This window comes from Cetorhinus maximus, chromosome 11, assembly GCF_964194155.1.
Source record: "Cetorhinus maximus chromosome 11, sCetMax3.hap1.1, whole genome shotgun sequence".
Lineage (NCBI taxonomy): Eukaryota > Metazoa > Chordata > Chondrichthyes > Lamniformes > Cetorhinidae > Cetorhinus > Cetorhinus maximus.
Genome location: NC_135889.1, coordinates 56,902,535 through 56,922,574, shown reverse-complemented (window position 1 = coordinate 56,922,574; position 20,040 = coordinate 56,902,535). Strand labels below are relative to the sequence as shown.

The window sequence follows — 20,040 nt, the reverse complement described above, 5'->3', positions numbered from 1 at the left end:
TGACTACCTCAATCTTAAAATGGCAATCAAGATCTTATCGGACCCAATTCGGATATCAAATGCATCTGGCATACCAGCATCTGAAACAGGCAGACATTTTGGCTGCCAGCGTAAAGCTACTTCCCCAATTTTGAGGTTGTTACTGCCCCATCAATGTCAATCTCGGAGGTTTAGAATTGATCCTGTTGTCTCTCACCAGACAATTCTTGGCAGTAGGTGTGTGAAAATGTGGTTCTCCAATTGGATTGTTTATATTTGTATATGCAGGGACAACAGGGAGAATCAAACAGCCTGTTGTATTGATTCAGTTGCTTCTTTACATACTTTACCAGTCAGAGACCATCTTGTGGGGAGTGTGATGCTTCATTTCATGAAATGTATCAAGATACTCTGTTGCACAAAATAATTCCTATAGTATAATGGTCTATAACTCCCAATCTCTGGGGAGTTGTACCCAGGAGGTATCCCAAAGATGCTCTGGGTGACCCCCTCCCCCAAAGTTCCCACCTGAAAATTGCATGGCAATTGCCTGGAAAGTTCAAACTTCCATTGGGCAATTACTCTGCACTGGGAACCATCTGATACTCTGATTCAAATCACAGGCTTTGGACGGTTTCACCTGTACTACCAGAATAGTTACCCTGGAAAAGTTAGAAGAATTAAAACCACTTCTAACTCCTGGGTAACTATAGTATTGACAATGAGCACCCCCCTCCGAACCCCCACTGGATCTCCTGACTACCCTCCAGGCCGCCCATGAGATCCACTGACTAACCCCCACCCCCGACTATCCTTATCCCCATGACTACCCTCCTGACTCTGACACCATCATCCTACCCACTTCCCTAACCCTTGGCTTCTCAAAGCGGCTGGACCTTTGAACTTACCCGCTCTGTGGCAACTAGTGCCGTAAAAAAGGAGCATAGCTTCCTTTCCCCCAACTCTCCTGCACTTTGGATGGCCGTACCCCGGAGGTAACCCGAAAGATGTGCTGGGTCCCCTTGAAAGTCCCAACATAAGCACTGCATGGGAATTGCCCGGGAAGTTTCAAATTCCATTGGTCAATTACCCTGTGTCTGGAACCCTTCAAACTCTGAGTTAGAGTCGGAGACTTTGTATGGTTCCGACTCACTTAACAGAATAGTTACCCAAAAGAAGTTAGAAGGATTAAAATGAGTCCTAACTCCTGGGTAACTATTGTACTGATGTCCTGATTCCCCACTGGACACCATGACTACACCCCTAACCCCGCGACTACCCCCAGACCCCGCAACTCCTTCCCCAGACCTGACTACCCCATCAATCACTGATTACACCCCCACTCCCAAAGAAACTCCCACCCCTGACTAGCCCCTCACCTCTGACTACCGCCTCAGAACCCCCACTACCCCGCCCCCAACCATCCCCAACCCGCCATACCCTCCTGGCTACCCCCAACTATAACCCTGAACCCCACAACTACCCCCACCTGACTACCCTGATTCCCCCAACTATCCCCTTTATCCTCTGATACACCCTAGCCTCTCAACCACCCATCAGCCACCCTATCCCCTCACCCACATAATTTCCACCCTACCCCCTCACCCACCCATCTGCCATCTACCCCCTCATCCACCTACCCGCCACCCTAACTCCTCACCAACCTACCCATCACCCTATCCCCTCACCCACCTACCTGCCACCCTATGCCCTCATCCACTTACTTTCCATCCTAACCCCTCACCCACCCAACTGTCATCCTATCCCCTCACCCACCTACCTACACACTTACCTTCTATCCATGTCAAAGTGGCTTTTGCGACATTAAAACTTAACAGAATATGGCAGCTGGTGCCATAAAAAGTGGGCATGGCTTGGATCCCCCTGCCGTTCCTGGACTATGAGGGAAGGCCTTGAGGAGTGGGTACACTCCACATTTCTCAGGAGGCCCAGTTCAGAAGTCTGGGTGAGAAATGTGGAGCTCCAGTTCAGGGTAAGTAAATAGGAGCAGAGTGGCAATCCAACAGTGATTGCCACTCCGTGGAAGATTCAGCCCATAGATCTACAGGTAGATCCACAGGTAGACAGACAAAGAGACAGGCAGAGAGGTAGACAGACAGACTGACCGATAGATCGATCGATCGATAGATAGATAGATCTTGCTGTAACAACAGATGATGATAGTAGTAATAAGGACCGATCTCTCATGAATCATACCCTTAATAATAGCAATCTTGGAAATATTGGGCTGAGATACCTTGGACAGGACAATGATTTTCCTCATATATGCTACAGCAATACAGGAAAATTCTGCATTTGAACTTCTGTATGCAAAATACATCATTCTTGGCAATGATGCTCTCAGGGAAGAGCTCTATAGGCAGATGTGAGGCTGCAATGTTTAACTCCTAGGATTCTCTAGATATTTTGAATTATATGTAATAATGAGATAGGGTTACAACAGCTCTTCTGCTCTTGCTTAAAAAAGATGGAATTGAAGTGCCAACAGCTGTAGTTCTGTTGTTCAAATCAGGACCTTATGGAGGCCTAACAGCCTGCTAGCAGGTCTAATAGTGTGCAGATGTTGTATCCTACTCAGCCTTATCACACTCTTGCATGGCTTTGGACTGTATATCCAGATGCATGTTTTTTTTCCCCTCCACCTGTCAAAAGGCTATAATGGCACTGACCATTTTACTGATCAGATATCAGCTTAATAGAGCACTGTAGCTCCCAAGTGATCAGTAAGAATATCCTTATTAAAAAAAATAGATCCCACCTACTTTTTAGGCATCTTCACCAGTTGTTTGCTTCTGTACAGTTTAGATGTAACTATTCAAGTAACTGAATGTTTACAACGAGGTGTAAATGTCTATCTATCTATAAAAGGAGGGAACATAAGGATCCCAGGAGCAAACCTGCCCAAGCTTCTCACAGGTGGATAGTGGTTTTTGATGTAGGCAAGATTTTCTTTTCATTTTCTATGCTTTCAATTAGCTATCACATTTTGCTCCATGCATTAATTGGCTTTACCTGAATCATCCTCAACTTGTGTTTCATTTATCATTGCCAATAATTTTGCTTCATTATTCATGGTTGGTGCTGGCTTTGAAATCGCATCATGAGGAGTGGTGGGAATGGGTATTCCTTTGAGGGCTCTGAACATTCTGGATAATTTAGAGGAGGAAGAGGAATTCATGATGGGCAAACAAGTGTTGGTCCGATAAAGCCTGTGATGTTTAGGCCACAACCATCACTATCCTGGGACCTGCATTTATGGAGCCCTTGACATGCACCTCAACGTATGAGGGGAGACCAGCTTCTGTTCTACAAGACCACCTAGGGCACAGTTGTACCGTGTGCTACATTAGGCAGGGCGTACCTGTATCAAACAATTGACCAGTACTTTGATGGCAAGGGCAACACTTTCACTGGTTTCCCTGGCTAGGCCACAGTGGCTGAACATGGTGTAGGTATTTCACCAAGTGCAGGATTCTCTTGCGTGCAAGTTGCCTAAGATGGCACACACATGGGTACAAGATCTCCTTGAACCAAGCCTATAAGTGACTACCAAGGGATTTCACTCAATTGTTATACAATCGGTATCTTTTCATTTTCCAAGTGATTTCCTATTCTCCAGAAAGCAATGCTGATGCTTTCATGCCAGAATGCCTGCACTATTCGAACAAAGAAGCGTTTAGGAGCACAAGGGTAATTTCCTGTATCCATTGTTACCGATCCCATCAAGAAATCACCAAACACGAACCTTGGCCTTGCTGTCTCAACATCTGTTTGCTGTTCCTCAGCTGCTACTATCACGTTCAAGATATGTGCGCTGTGCAGTTTTCACATTCAATGGAGCTGTGTGTGCAGACAGAGTGGAAGTGGTTGTACATAATATTTCAAATGATACCTCCGATGTTATGGCAGTTCTCAGCTCAGGGCTGTACCATGTTTGATAGAGTCAGAAGGAGTGTGAGCAAAATGACAGAGTATAATTACCCTTTCCCTCCTGTTGATAGCAGCAAATTGCTTTCTAATTTAAAGTTAGATACAAGGGACCCAGTATTCAGTTAGAGGCCTCCCTCCAGGTATTTGACACCTGTGATTTAATTCAAAGGTAGCTAAGCTCCTGCAACTTGTCTCCCAACACTTTACTGCCCTCTGGGCTGCCAATATAGGTTTTCCAGTGCTAGGAGCCAACTCAAATCCATTTTTGTAAATTCTGAAAATTATGTCTTTATGCATTGGAAATCAAAAGGTAAAGTGAGACGGAATATACTTTTTTTCAAGGTTTTACAAATGTATTTTAATCAATTGCACATTTTCAAAGATGAGGAAGTGATATCCCTTAACCAACATCACCAATGGGTTCTTCATCTCTTTGCCGTTTGAGGTACCTGCTACCTATAAATTAGCTGCAGCCTTTGCCTGAAAGACAACAAACTATGCTTCATTGTATATTGGGACCTCCAGAGGTGGTACATAAAAAAAGGTTCTTAATGTTTACAATTCTTTAGGTTTAAACAGTGTATTCCCTGGTGTGTTGCGCTGCTTTGAAACCACTGCACAGTAAATTCCTTTTCCTTCTCTTTCTTCAGGTAGGAAGGAGCTGCTGGTAAAATGAGCAGCCCTAACTCATCACTGTGACTACCTCATCCACATTGTTCCAACTAAATCAGGCAGAAGGAAATGCAATCTCACTTTAAGAGATACATCTGGGGCAGAATTTTTCACTTGGCGTGCGGGCAGTGCCCGACCCATTGGAACGTGAAATAGCGCATGATGATGTCGGGTGAGTGTCCTGACGTCATTGCGCACTCGCGCGATATTTCGGGCAGGGAGCACGCGCGAGAGTCGGAAGCGCGCCCGCTGACAATTAAGAGGCCTATTAAGACCATTAAAGTAATTAACTGAGAATTTTCATTGCCTATCCAATGTCGGTGGGCGGGCAAACCGGCCAGGCAGTCTTTGCATTTTTCAGGAAACCTCATCCACGGGCAGGATGAGGTTTCCGATATTAATTTTTTAAAAAATGAATAATATGTTTGGACAGAATTTTCATCATCCATACGTTCCAGTATCTGATTCTAATGCGTGGGCATTTTTTCCCGGTTTTTAAAATCTTTATTTTTTGCATTTAAATTCTTCAGTTCCCTGAGGCAGCTCTCTGCCTTCAGGGAGCTTCCGTTCTGCGCTCCCCGCACCCGCGCTGACTTTAGTGCTCGCCCTCCTCTCGCCCCTACCCTGGCAGCACTGAGCGTTTCAGTGTGCCTTCCACACTGGCTGGCCGTTAATTGGCCAGCCAGTGTGAAATCAAAGTTGAGGTGCCAATCGCGGTCGGGATTCTGTTCCCCGCCCACTCCCATGCCCGCCGATCGCGTATGCTCACCAAGGGTAAAATTCAGGCCCTGAGCTTTAAATGGGCTTGGGCAGCTTTCCAGAAACTTCAGAGTGAAAAGGATGGGCTTTTTGTTTCTTGGTGGGGAGGCACAGCCTATCAAACATATTAAAATGAGGACTGGGAGTTAAAATCATCGGGGGCTCACGCTGATAATATCAGGGCAGTTTGCTGCTCTCCCAGTCTCCCTCCCATTCAATTCGCGCCAGTGTTAAAATCTGGATTTATATGTATGAAAGTGATTTCTTAAAATACAGCAACGGAACAGAAAATGTATAAAAAGCAAGAATATATATATTTACAACAAGTGGTTAAAGAAGTAATGCAACTTGAAATTTAGAGCACATTTACGTTCAACTTTGCTCTGTAGTTAATGATGCAACTATGAAATCCTTGCTTAAATTCAAGTTTTGCAATATGTATCTTTCATTCTCTATCCCCCAAACTTAAATTTCCCAAGTTCACATTGGTATGGGCCCACAATTTTCCAATCTATGCAGACAGCAGGCAAGGGTACTTGCCATTTGTTCATAATTGGGAATCTTATCTGCATTATTGTTAAATAGAACATGGATCTTACCTGCTTTCAGCATCTGCGCTGCATTTGGGAGACAAGAGCTCAAAAGATTTTGTAAACTTTACCACCTGTCACAAAATAATCGAGGGAAAAAGTGAATCATAATGGGCATCAGAAAAATGTCTTTATTCCATTCAGATAAATTGAGATCATTCAGTTAAAATGTCTTTCCACCTCTGCCAGTTGGGGTTATTTTATTAAGCAGATTATTTCAATTGAAAGAAAGGAAACACTGAGATGGTGAAAGCTATAGATTTGTATAACTCTTGCAGCAGAAGAAAAGTCAAAAAATTAACTGATGCCAATGCACTTATGGGTCACTGAAGCTTACCCATAAGAGTATTTTTACTGAACTCAGTTGCTAACTGTGACCTTTCAAATGAGTGACACTTCTAACATTAGCAATTAGTCTATCATATTAGAAAAATCATGTGGAAAGAATGAAAAATCTCTTTAAAATTTAGACTTGGAAGATATAACTCTTACAATACAAACAAAGGGATGATTAGAAATCCTTGGATTCAGTTTCTTCCATTCCTGAAGGAAATTTTCATTCCAAAAAGGCTTTCTGAAAACTTAAAAGTATTTTGTTTCTCTTTTCATGTTTTTGTTGGGTCTTCTTTTGTGCCTTTTGGAGCCAACTTACCGGTGACTCGATGTCTTCAAGGAGCAGCACAGAACAGCGTTCACACTTGAGCAGAGTCTGCGCACGGCGCATTATTTTCCTCACAATTTTTTCCAAATCTGTTTGCTCTTCAAACAAGTCATTGACTACTTCCAGCAGAGCCTGTTTAGGGCAATAGAGATAGTACAGCACATTAATATTGATGTATCTAATTCAATAACTATATGAGAAGTGAAAAATGCTAGTAACTGAAAAATAACAGGAAAAAAGTCATACTTCACATGTATATATATATATCTGACAGTAGAGATTATTGTTTCATAAATGTTATTTTCCATTTTTTGTTGTGTATTTTTATTCCATTTGAAACTAAAAGAGGGATTAGAAAATGTCATGCAGCTTCTGATTTGCCTTGTTGTTTAGATCAATATTTAAGATATGCACAGCCCACATTAATTCACTTTCGCCTTATCTCTGGCCACATTCGTCTTTAACCCATTAAAGCTGGTACATGTTGTTGTGTCTGAAGGAGCCTTCATTCAGATGCTTGCTAAAAACCAATGTACAAACGATTAAATCTAAGTGGTATATTTTGTTCTTTTTAGAAAGGGTTACTTACTTTTATTTTATAAAAAACAATGCTATAATTCTACAATACCTAAAATAAGGAAAACCGAGAAATTTCTTAATCATGCTGCAGCATCCACAGAGTGTAGCTGAAATCACCCAAAGAAGATTTTTTGAATTCCTGACTCAATCTGATTTCTCACCTGACTCCTGTTGACAGCTCATGCTATCAAATGATAGAACTTGGTGCTGACAAATTGTCTCACTCTAAAGATAGAAAGAATGGGGCAGATTCTTGTTGAAGCATCAGGGGTCTTGCCTGCCAGCTGGAGAGCCATTGAGAGACCCACACTGCCTCTTTTCAGGAAGGCCAATCGAACCACACACCAATCAGGCAGTGGCGGGACTTCCCCTGGAATCAAGACCCAGGGGCAGAAGTCTCGCCTACCAAGAGCTGCCAGCCAGAGGCCAGAAGGTCTAGTGCTTAGCAGTGCCACTGGGAAGGCTGTGGCTGCTGCCAGAAGGACAGGCACCAGATTCCCAGGATCGCTGAGTGACCCTGGCCACAGGTAAGTAATGTCGGGGTGGGGTTTTGCGGGGTGGGGGTTACAGGGAGAGGGGCATAGGTGGGTCAGCAGCAAGGGAAGGGGGAAGCTCTCAGCAGGATCTCCTTCCTGATGTCCAGGTCCTCGTGCCTTTGATCGAGGGACCCATCCCTCCCCCACTCCCAACCCGGTGACAGGCTAGCTGCACAGTTTTACCTGCCACATTGTGACGGCTACCTGTAGCTGGGTTAATACCATTGGTGGCAGGATGAAGTCCTTAGGCAGCCATTAATTGACCACTTAAGGGACTCAATTTGCTGCAGAGCAGGAAGGTTGACCATGGGCGGACCAGCTCAGAACTTAATTCTAGTAAAGGCAGGAGGGTGGCGGGGTTCCAGTACGCCACCATCCTGCCTAAGTAAATGCCCTTCCCACCTCCAAGCTGGCCCCCAGTGAAAGCAGAAGTTTCAGTATTTTTAAGGTCGGATTGAAATAAATGGAATACTCCCACCTTAAGAATGGGAAACTTACAGCGATAAATTAGTTACATTTCAACATGTGAACCACCATCAGGAGTCAGTGTAAATTCACCCCAAGTTCATAATCTCTTCATATACCTTGTCCTTTCTTCACAACACTAATCCAGAGGTATAGCTGAGCAATGAACTCAAATGTTTGTAATTACCCGGCCTGTGGAACACTATAATAACATCTTAGTTCTCCTTAACAGACTTTTTCTTTATTGTACTGGGCTAATTTTCACATATATTTTAGTGAGGGAGCAAATCTGCAGCGAAAATAATGAAAGCAAATTACATTATTACTTTCCATTTGGCTTGCTCAGCTATTTCTTCATGCTTGATGTTGTTAAATTTTATCCACAGAGGTAAATATATCCTTAAATGTGAAATAGCTTTTCTATTAGTTATGTTCAGTGTAGGATAAAGCGTTTAATAGTTTGGTGTAAGAAATGTGCATCAGGCAACTTACAGATCACATAATTTTGTTGGAGAAAGGGTTAAAGTCATATCCTGCACAGATAAGCTCAGACCTGGTGGAAACGTATGGGAATGAGCTCAACAGGACACTGTTAGGAAAGGTCACTATGCAGCAACTTTGAGAGATGAGACCTCATGGCTAACAGTTTAATTCAGTTTCAGACAACGGGTGTTAGGGTTACTTCATACCTTGTGGCCAAAGTACCCGGATTTGTGATGTTCCTGATCCTTGGCAGGATTCCTACTTGTAAGTATAATAGACATATTTACTTGTTTGTTGCCATGTTTATTTTCAATACATCTCTCTCGGACTGGACTAGAAATCCTACATGGTATCATGCCAACATTCAGCCATTCTTCTCATCCCCTACACACAGGGGAAAAAATTCAATAGCTCTGAAAATGGTCACAGGAATCACGATTCCCTCCCACCCCATATATGTTCTAATGCAGTTAGCATACAAACTTTGTGCTGCCTACACATTTACACAATTGTAGCACCACAGCTAGAAATAACCATGCTGTTGTGTGCCAGTTCACCTGAGCAGCATGCACAAAATTGTCAGGGGGTATGAATATTTAAAACCAGCTGCATTCTGGGGAGGTGGGAGGGGCATCTTGACTGGATAAAGTGCTGGAAAGCATTCTAAAAACGATTTGGACCTGGAAAAAGAAGAATAATGGCACAGTAGGGTAGCGAGTGCACTCCAAGTTTCTCTGACACTGCACAGGAAGCCTTGGTGTAGGAGAGAGGTCCTCTATCCATACAGGGCAGGAATCCCTCAAGACAGACACTGGAGGAAGTCGGAGTAGATGGTCATTGCGGTCAATGGCAGCAGTCTAGCCCTGAGGATCTGGATGCGGCACTAAAAGAATATAATAACCTCACAGGGGAGATTAGGGTGAGTGAATGCATCTTCAAATGCCGTACCCTTACAACTAAACCTCATGCCTCACACACTGCTGAATTCACCTCCCTCCTCCACCACTTCACTCACCTATCAACAATCTCCATTAACCAAGAATCATACTTCACAATCGTAGCCTCACATCACTCTCTCACAATAAGCACTACTGCAAACCTCACACTCACATCTCACAGCTTTCACTCACTTCCAAATATTCAACTATGGCAGGCATATCAGCAAAACATATTGCACCACATCCACCTATACACTTCCCTCTCTCTTGCAGGACAAGGCAACAGCAGCAAACTGGCGGGGGACAGGCGCAGGTGCATATCCTCACATGGAGGATATGGAGATGGAGGAGAAGCTGCTCGCTATCATTGCAGCAGCCTTAGCTGAGGCCATGGCCATAGGCTGGGCTGAAGCCATAGAAGATGGTAGTATCCTCATTCAGAACCCTCCTTCTCACCTCTCACTTTCTCCTCATCCCACAATCTCTTTGATTTACAAGTTGCAGATGCTGTAAGCATGCATCTCTCTCTTCCCCCACCCCTCCATCCCCTCACAATAACCCTAAACTTGTGCCTTTCTCATTCAGATACCCAAGACCTGCAGCCTGAACAGATAGTGGAACAGGAGGAGCAAGTGGAAGAGGAAAAAGAGCCAGATGATGAAGAAACACCATCACCCAATCTCACACTTACAGCTACCAGTTCAGATAATGACATGTTATGTAGTTTAGAAGGTAGTTTAGAGAGGAGATCTGCATTTGTAGAGGCACTAGGTATGAGATAGCTGCAGCTTAGGTAGAGAACAAGGGTAGCACAGGTGCTGGAGGGCAAGATCACCCATGAATTCTGTTGTAAGGTGTTGGGTGTAGTTAGGTAGGTCTTATTAAGGTATTTGTAGTCTTAGATACTTCAACATTAAGTATTATTAACTACTAGAAAAAATATCCATAGGGTACAGTAAAGGTTCAAGCTAGGAGCTGTCTCCATGCTTGCTTCTACACATAGCTCTGTCCAATACTACACTAGCCCCTAGGTGTGGGTCATATGCTCTCTTACATCACGATGTGGGCAGTGCTGTACTCAATCTATACTACAAATTCTACTGCTGAGGACTCAGATGAGCACCTCGATGGGGCAGCATATAGAAAGGGCTGATGAGCATGCACACAGATATTGATAGGTCTGCCAGAAAACCTGCTGTCACTATCAAGGACATTGGAAGCAGCCACCGTTAACTTTGCACACAGCTAAACAGAGAGCCTGGAGCTCATCCTTTCCAGTGTGGAAATGGTGACCAACTCCATGAGAAAAGCTGTGGCCCTAACTATCAAATAGGCCCAGATTTTCATGCCTCCATCCATGTTGGAATGATTCTGGGATTCCCATGACCATTTCCGTTGCTGGAAATTTTTAGCAGCGTGGGATAAGGATGCAGGTAGTGATCCTGCATGCAGCACTCCCGTCAATGCGGGCCTGAGCATTTCAGACTCCCTGCAATTTTGATGGAGTCGGGCCCGCTTCTGAAGGTGATGTGGTTCATATCAGCTCATAGGTGTTGTGAACCATGGGGAAACCCTAGTCTAGAATCAGAACCTTTTGACAGGTAAGGTCAAAAGGTGTTGCCAACTTCACATGTCATACTGAAATGCTGAATGATAAGTTAAATATGTTTCTAATGCAGTGATTGCTGATAGAGGTTTATTCTTAAAAGGTAACTGACAATTAATTTGACCAGCATTGTTTAAGTGGAGAAGTCTTCAGGAGCACTGGATAAAGTGTTCTTCTTCATTGAACATTATTAATATTTAGATTTGATTGCATCAATTGTCCCCTGTGATTTAAACCTTTCATTGAACGGTGGTTCACAAATCTGTTTCCCTGCTTCCAAGCTTAAGCAGATGACTGAGCTCTTTCAAAGACTTAAAAGGCTTTAATGTATTCAGCTCTGAAAATTTTGTTGACACAGTTGTGCAACAGAATCTCATTGTGAATGCCCGACGGAGTTCCAAACCTCATTAATGGATTCAGCTCAGAAAGGGTTGTCAATATGCTGTCAAGGGGACTGTGAGTTTGCTTAGCTTGACAGATTTATGACCACCTAATAGGATTATGGTTTTTCTGCTGTGCTTTTTAAATGACTGTTTGCTTATCTTGACTGTTTTATGAGTATCTCAATAACTTCCCAATGTTATGATAAGGCTGAAGAATTCTGTACATAGTGGATACTGGGTGAGGGGATATGGGAGGTGAGAGAGAGGGCATGGGGTGTATGGAGGGGCATGGGGGATATGGAGGGGGCATGGCAGGGGCATTGGGAGCAAGGGGCCCCATACTCATCTACAGAACTGGATGATGACCCAGCATACAGAGGCAGGCCTTCTAACCTGCCTGCCTCAGCATCTGGCTGCCTCTGTTTCTATCTTGGGTCTGCTTCTGGAGGCGGTAGCCCTGATTTCAGCCTGCCTTGGCCACCCCACCATAAATATAGTGTGGTTGGGCACTGCCAGGCAGGGGTCAGGATTGTGACATGGGAAATGGCCTGACTCATGATTCCTGCCTTGAAGATGAAAATTCAGCCCATTGAGTCTGATGGCCAATGTTTCAGCTTCCATAGCAGTATGAGCAGAAGCCACCTAATGTCTAGGTGCTGCAGTGGAAGTTCAGACTGAAGTCATGCAAGTGCAGCTTGCTGCCCTAAAGGCTTTGATTGCTGCTATCACAGCTGCAGATACCAATGTTTAAGGGAGCTTGTTGGGTCTTCCAACAGTTCAGCAATCTGTCCTGACAAGCACTGCTAGGATTACTGAGGTACCACCCCAGGGGAATGGCAGTGGCTCCATGGAGCATGAACCTGCTGTCCTATCTCAGGACGACAACATCTCCCAATGCTGCCACTTCATCAGTGCTCTTGCTGTTGCCTGTGAACCAGTTAGCCCAGACTGCTGCTGCCCATGCTGAGATGATGCAGTCCAAAGCTGGGCCCTCATTGCTCAGAGTTGCTTGAGGGCACCCTGCAAGGCCAACTGTAATCTCCCCTGTGCCCATCCATACACAGCCCCCGCACCCGCCCCACCACCGTCAATGAAGGTTAGCCTTTCACCAGCCACCAGCCATGCTGCACCCACTGGGAGCACTGAGTAGGAGCACTAGGACAGTCAAAGACACATGGAAGACAGACATTCAGAAATACACAAAGGCGATTAGTTGACATTTATATGGCATATTAAGTGGTTTATTTGATAAAGTTCATGTGGAATGTTTGCTTTGTCACGGCTTTTATTTCAATATTGTGAGCAGGAGGACACTGTAGTGGTCAGTAATGGAAGGAGGGTAATGTGTGGGCCTGCAGTTGAACCATAAAACCATAAGACATAGGAGCAGAAATTAGGCCATTCGGCCCATCGAGTCTGCTCCGCCATTCAATCATGGCTGATAAGTTTCTCAACCCCATTCTTCCGCCTTCTCCCCGTAACCTTTGATCCCCTTACCAAATAAGAACCTATCTGTCTCGGTCTTAAATACACTCAATGACCTGGTCTCCACAGCCTTCTGTGGCAATGAATTCCATAGATTCACCACTCTATAGCTAAAGAAGTTTCTCCTCATCTCTGTTCTAAAAGGTCCTTCCTTTACTCTGAGGCTGTGCCCTCGGGTCCTAGTCTCTCCTACTAATGGAAACATCTTCCCCACGTCCACTCTATCCAGGCCTTTCAGTATTCTGTAAGTTTCAATCAGATCCCCCCTCATCCTTCTAAACTCCATCGAGTATAGACCCAGAGTCCTCAAACGTTCCTCATATGTTAAGCCTTTCATTCCTGGGATCCTTCTCGTGAACCTCCTCTGGACCCTCTCCAGGGCCAGCACATCCTTCCTGAGATACGGGGCCCAAAATTGCTCACAATATTCTAAATGTGGTCTAACCAGAGCCTTATAAAGCCTCAGCAGCACATCCCTGCTTTTATATTCTAGTCCTCTCGAAATAAATGCCAACATTGCATTTGCCTTCCTAACTACCACGTCAACCTGCAAGTTAACCTTAAGAGAATCCTGGACTAGGACTCCCAAGACCCTATTTCTGAATTCTCTCCCCATTTAGAAAATAGTCTATGCCTCTATTCTTCCTACCAAAGTGCATGACCTCACACATCCCCACGTTGTATTCCAACTGCCACTTCTTTGCTCATTCTCCTAACCTGTCCAAATCCTTCTGCAGCCTCCCCGCCTCCTCAATACTACCTGTCCCTCCACCTATCTTTGTATCATCTGCAAATTTAGCCAGGATGCCCTCAGTTCCTTCATCTAGATCATTAATGTATAAAGTGAAAAGTTGTGGTCCCAACACTGACCCCTGCGGAACTCTAGTCACTGGCCGCCATCCTGAAAAGGATCCCCTTATCCCCACTCTCTGCCTCTTGCCAGACAGCCAATCTTCTATCCATACTAGTATCTTGCCTCTAACACCATGGGCTCTTATCTTACTGAGCAGCCTCCTGTGCGGCACCTTGTCAAAGGCCTTCTGGAAGTCCAAGTAGATAACATCCATTGGCTCTCCTTTGTCTAACCTACTCGTTATCTCCTCAAAGAATTCTAATAGATTTGTCAGGCATGACCTCCCCTTGATGAAACCATGCTGACTTTGCCCGATTTTACCATGCACCTCCAAGTATTCTGAAATCTCATCCTTAATAATGGACTCTAAAATCTTACCAACGACCGAGGTCAGGCTAATCGGCCTGTAATTTCCTGTCTTTTGCCTCACTCCCTTCTTAAACAGGGGGGTTGGGTTACATTAGTGATTTTCCAGTCCTCTGGGACCCTCCCTGACTCCAGTGATTCCTGAAAGATCACCACTAACGCCTACACTATCTCTTCAGCTATCTCCTTCAGAACTCTGGGGTGTAATCCATCTGGTCCAGGTGATTTATCCACCTTCAGACCTTTTAGTTTTCCTAGCACCTTCTCCTTGGTAATGGCCACCATACTAACCTCTGCCCCCCAACTCTCTTGGACTTTGGGGATGTTACTCGTGTCTTCCACTGTGAAGACTGATGCAAAGTACCTATTCAGTTCCTCCACCATTTCTTTGTTCCCCACTACTACTTCTCCAGCGTCATTTTCCAGTGGACCAATGTCCACTTTTGCCTCTCTCTTACCCTTTATATATCTAAAAAAACTCTTGCAATCTGCTGTTATATTACTGGCTAGTTTACCCTCATATTTAATCTTCTCCCTCCTTATTTCTTTTTTAGTTGTCATCTGTTGGTCTTTGCAGGCTTCCCAATCCCCTGGTTTCCCACTGCTCTTCGCCGCATTGTATGCTTTCTCTTTAGCTTTTATGCTGTCCCTGACTTCCCTTGTCAGCCATGGTTGCCTCGTCCTCCCTTTAGTATGCTTCTTCTTCCTAGGGATGAATTTTTGCTATGTCTCCCAAATTACTCCCAGAAACTCCTGCCATTGTTGTTCCACTGTCTTTCCTGCTAGGCTCATCTCCCAGTCAATTCTGGCCAGCTCCTCCCTCACGCCTCTGTAGTTGCCTTTATTCAACTGTAATACCGTTACATCTGATTCCAGCTTTTTCCTCTCAAATTGCAGGGTAAATTCTACCATATTATGGTCACTTCCTCCTAAGGGTTCCTTCACCTTAAGCTCCCTTATCAAATCTGCCTCATTACACATCACTAAATCTAGAATTGCCTGTTCCCTAGTGGACTCCACCACAAGCTGCTCCAAAAAGCCATCTCGTAGACATTCCACAAATTCCTTTTCTTGGGATCCACTACCAACCTGATTTTCCCAGTCTACCTGCATATTGAAATCCCCCCATGATCACTGTAACCTTGCCTTTCTTACACGCCTTTTCTATCTCCTGGTGTATCTTGTGCCCCACATCCTGACTACTGTTCGGAGGCCTGTACATAACTCCCATTATGGTTTTTTTACCTTTGCTGTTCCTCAACTTTACCCACACAGATTCTACATAATCTGACCCTACATCATTTTTTGCTATCGATTTAATTTCATTTCTTACTAACAAAGCAACCCCACCCCCTCTGCCAACCTGCCTATCTTTTCAATAGGATGTATATCCTTGGATATTTAGCTCCCAGTCCTGATCTCCTTGCGGCCATGTCTCTGTATTGCCCACCACATCATACCTGCCAATTTTAATCTGCGCCACAAGCTCGTTTACCTTATTTCGTATACTGCGTGCATTCAGATACAACACCTTCAGTCCTGTATTTCCCGTCCCCTTTCTCATTGTCATCCCTTTATCTGATGTGCTTGAAGTTAGATTCCTAGCCCTTTCCAAACACTCTGTCCTATTTTGTGTTCTGGAGACTTTAATAGCCTCTCCTGGGCTCTCCTTTCTTTTCAGTTTTTTCATAATTTTCCATGAAGTTGAATCCACCCCCCAACACGCTAACCTGCTGCTTTGTTTCCCATTAGTCATAGTTCTTGGAATTTTACCCTTCCCTCCCCCCCCCATTTTCTAGTTTAAAGTCCTGTTGACCACCCTATTTACCCTTTTCGCTAGAACATTGGTCCCAGATCGGTTCAGGTGGAGACCGTCCCAACGGTACAGATCCCTCCTGTTCCTATACTGATGCCAGTGCCCCCGAAATGGAACCCCTCTTTCCCGCACCACTCCTTTAGCCACGTGTTTACTTCCCTTATTCTTGCGTCCCTTTGCCAATTTGCATGTGGCTCGGGTAGTAATCCGGAGATTATAACCCTTGAGGACCTGTTCTTTAATTTAGTTCCTAGTTCCTGATAATCCCCAAACAGGTCCTCCTTCCTAGTCTTATCTATGTTATTTGTCCCGACGTGGACCACAACAACTGGATCCTCCCCCTCCCTCTCCAATATCCTTTCAAGCCAGTCAGAGATGTCCCTCACCCTGGCACTGGGCAGGCAACATAACATGCGGGACTCTCGATCCTGCTTACAAAGAAAGCTATCAATTCCCCTAATTATAGAATCCCCTACAACTACCACTTGTCTTTTTGCTCCCCCCTCTTGAATGGCCTCCTGTGCCACGGTGCTGTGGTCAGCTGGCTCATCCTCCCTACAGCCCTCTTCCTCATCCACACAGGGAGCAAGTACCTCATACCTGTTGGACAAGGTCAAGAGCTGAGGCTCCTCTGTTCCTGAACACAGGATCCCTCTACCTGCCTCACTTGCAGTCACACCCTGCTGACCCTGACCACTGACCGGACTTGAGGTACTTAATCTACCGGGTGTGACCGCCTCCTGATACAAAGCGTCCAGGTAACTCTCCCCCTCCCGGATGTGCCGCAGCATCCAGAGCTCGGACTCCAGCTCATCAATTCTGAGCCGGAGTTCCTCCAGCAACCAACACTTGCTGCAGATGTGGTCACTGCGGCTCACAATGGGATCTGCCAGCTCCCACATCATACAGCTACAGCACATCACCTGCCCAGCCAACTCTACTTAGATAATTAATTAATTAGCTTTGCAGTGTTTTTTTTTTCAAATTTGGTGCAGATTTCCTACCAAACAAGCAAGTCACAGCTTTCCTGTGATGTCACTTTTTCAGTTTTGGCTTCAGTTACTCTGTACCCCGAGGAGGTGCTCCTCCCTCCGAGTCTGCTCCCTGGAGACAAGGCCGCGAGTCCCAAGGTAACCTAGATTTATACTCACCGCTCCAGTGCTCTTCCCTCCGAGTCTGTTCCCAGGATTTACTCACCAATCAGCTGCTTTTTCTTTAAAATCCACTTTCAGAAGGCAGGTCTGGTGCACTCCTGAATGCACTGCCTCTTCCTCTCTCTCTTTTTTTTAGGTTTGAGGAGGAGGGAGGGATGGAAACACTACAGCAATGTAATGTTTGGGGCTATTCCGTTCTTTGACAGTGGGTCCTCCTCAATTCCCTCCTGAGTCGCGGTGGCTGCGATGACTTCTCCCAGAATGCTTCAGTCACTTCTCACCAGCGCCCTCTGTTGGATGCCCTTCCTCCTGTTGAGTGCAAGAGTCCTTCTCTTCGATTCCCTCCTGAGTCGCGGTGGCTGCGATGACTTCTCCCAGAATGCTTCAGTCACTTCTCACCAGCGCCCTCTGTTGAAAGGGGAATTGAGGTTGCGTTCATGGTATCGCAGTTCAATAAACAGAGCATGGACAGCCCAGCTGGAAAGGGGGAATGCTAATCACCTCCTCCTTTCCTTCTCTTTCATCTCCTCAGCTGTTCCCTGGATTTCTGGTGTCAAGGGCTGTGACCTCATGATGGTGAGGATGTATAGCATGCAGTAGACCATGACAAATCGTGACACATGTTCTGCAGAGTATTGCAGGCACCTTCAGAGCAGCCCAGGCAACAGAAATATTGCTTAAGCACCCCAATAGACTGCTCAATGATATTTCATGTGGCAGCATGTTTCTCTTTATATGCATATTGCCCCGGGTGTGCATAGTTTGTACATTAGAGTCACAAGCCAGGTTGTCAGTGGATAGCCCCAGTACTCAGTGTTCACCCTCTGGTTTCTTGTGTTGGTTCAAATGCTGATGGTAGAGTGGACTGGCAGAAAATAAAGACATCATGACTGCTGCCAAGATATTGGGCATTGACCTGCATGATGTGCTGAGCATGGTGACACACTAGCTGCACTTTGAGGGAGTGGACCCCTTTACAGATGTGGTACATCTCAGAATTTACATGTGGCACCCACAAAGGTGACACCTGGGGAGGCACTGGCATAGTGTTATTGTCACTGGACTAGTATTCCAGAGACCTGGGGTAATGTTCTGGGAGCCTGGGTTCAAATCCCACCACAGCAGATGGTGCAATTTGAATTCAATAAAAATCTGGAATTAAAAGTTTGATGATGACCATGAAACCATTGCCAATTGTTGTTAAAAACCACCTGGTTCACTAATGTCCCTTAGGGAAGGAAATCTGCTGTCCTTACCTGGTCTGACCTCCAGACCCACAGTAATGTGGTTGACTCTTAAATGCTCTCTGACCAAGGGTAATTATGGATGGGCAATAAATGCTGGCCTAGCACCCACACCCCATAAATGTATAAATAAAAAGCAGCATAAATTCAGTCAAAGGAACACTGAACCATGGGGAAGCTCACTACCCTGGTGAAGCTGCACGCTTGCTCTATCTGCTTCCCTCAGGAAAGAGCGAACGCTATATATATCCTATCTCTTTGCATACAGGGAGTCAATGACTTCTGTTATTCAACAGTGATGCCTTTAATAGAACTGGCCATGGGAAGTCCTTCCTGCTGCTGAATGCATGTTCAGCTGTGTGAGGTTAAGAGAGGGTGTTAGCTGGAGCATTGATATTGAAAATGCCGTCACTAGAGTTAAGATTGTGTTATATACTTAATGGTGTCACAATCTGCCGATGCTTCATACACCAGGTGCAAACTCCCAGCGCCCACATTAACCACTTTTCAAAAATATCATCCAGTGTTGCCTGCACCAGAAGACTGCACAAGTGGCGCAGACTCTATTGGACCCAGAACTGCATCCATCGTGCCAAAATGTGGGCACTATGCAACTGAATTTTGCGGCGACAGTTCCTACACTACTTCATCCATGATATTACAATCTCTAGCAGATTTGCAATAGTATTGCTCAATGATTAGACTGCTACTTTGGCCTGTATTTAAGGCCATTACTAATAAACAAGCAAATGAGTCAACTGAAGCTATTTGAGATGATAAGTCTTATCAGACGACAGTTGCAATTTCTTGTAAATGTTAAGGTCCAAGTCTATGACTAAATTTCTTTCTTTAAGTTTATTTTACATCAGTAACAGAAGTTTATGTCTGTGTAACAAAGTGACGTCTGGAGTACAATGGGTGCGTAGCTGAGACAAGATGCTTTTTGAAGTTATGTTCATGAATCTCCTATGGCATTGCTGATGGTGAATCAGAGCAGATGACATTTTAAGTATTATATAATATTATTGGGGTAAGTACGCCAGTTCTAGGAATGACATTTTCAGACATTAAGATTGGTATGATTTATGAAATGAAAGACAGTAGAGAGAATTCATTTGTCTTGGCTTTTGTTTACCTTAAGAATGACGGCACAGATATTTATTTACCAAATTGTAGTTTTGGACAACTGAAAAAAAGGCAACAAGTGGGAATGAAATTGTTTCTGTGAAGATTGGTGTGATCAGCCTTTTAATTAAAAACTGATGACAGCATTGATTCACTTATTAAAAACTTGGCAGATTTATTTATGAAAAGGTAGCATTGGGGATGGAATCCATGATTAATTTGCAGGGAAAATGTAAATTTTTCCAAAAATACTGGACCGGATTTTGCGTCTGTGGCAAAACAATGGTGCTTGCCGTTGGCCTCAAAGAAAGCTGCCCACAATAATCTAGCGATCTCCCTGGCACAGATTTCACCTTTCCTAACAGCAGTTTGAATTTGGCACAAATCAAGAAGAT

General features: G+C 44.6%; 1 protein-coding gene across 1 annotated transcript in view; it reads right to left on the bottom strand.

Moving 5' to 3' along the window:
* The window catches only part of pde11a (phosphodiesterase 11a), a 400,690-nt gene that overhangs the window by 168,123 nt on the left and 212,527 nt on the right, over positions 1–20,040 (bottom strand). The window contains exons 4-5 of the mRNA XM_078552024.1: positions 6,604–6,744; positions 5,961–6,025 (exon numbers count right to left, since the gene is read on the bottom strand). Of these exons, the coding sequence (XP_078408150.1) occupies positions 5,961–6,025; positions 6,604–6,744 (206 nt within the window). The remainder of the gene's footprint in view (positions 1–5,960; positions 6,026–6,603; positions 6,745–20,040) is intronic.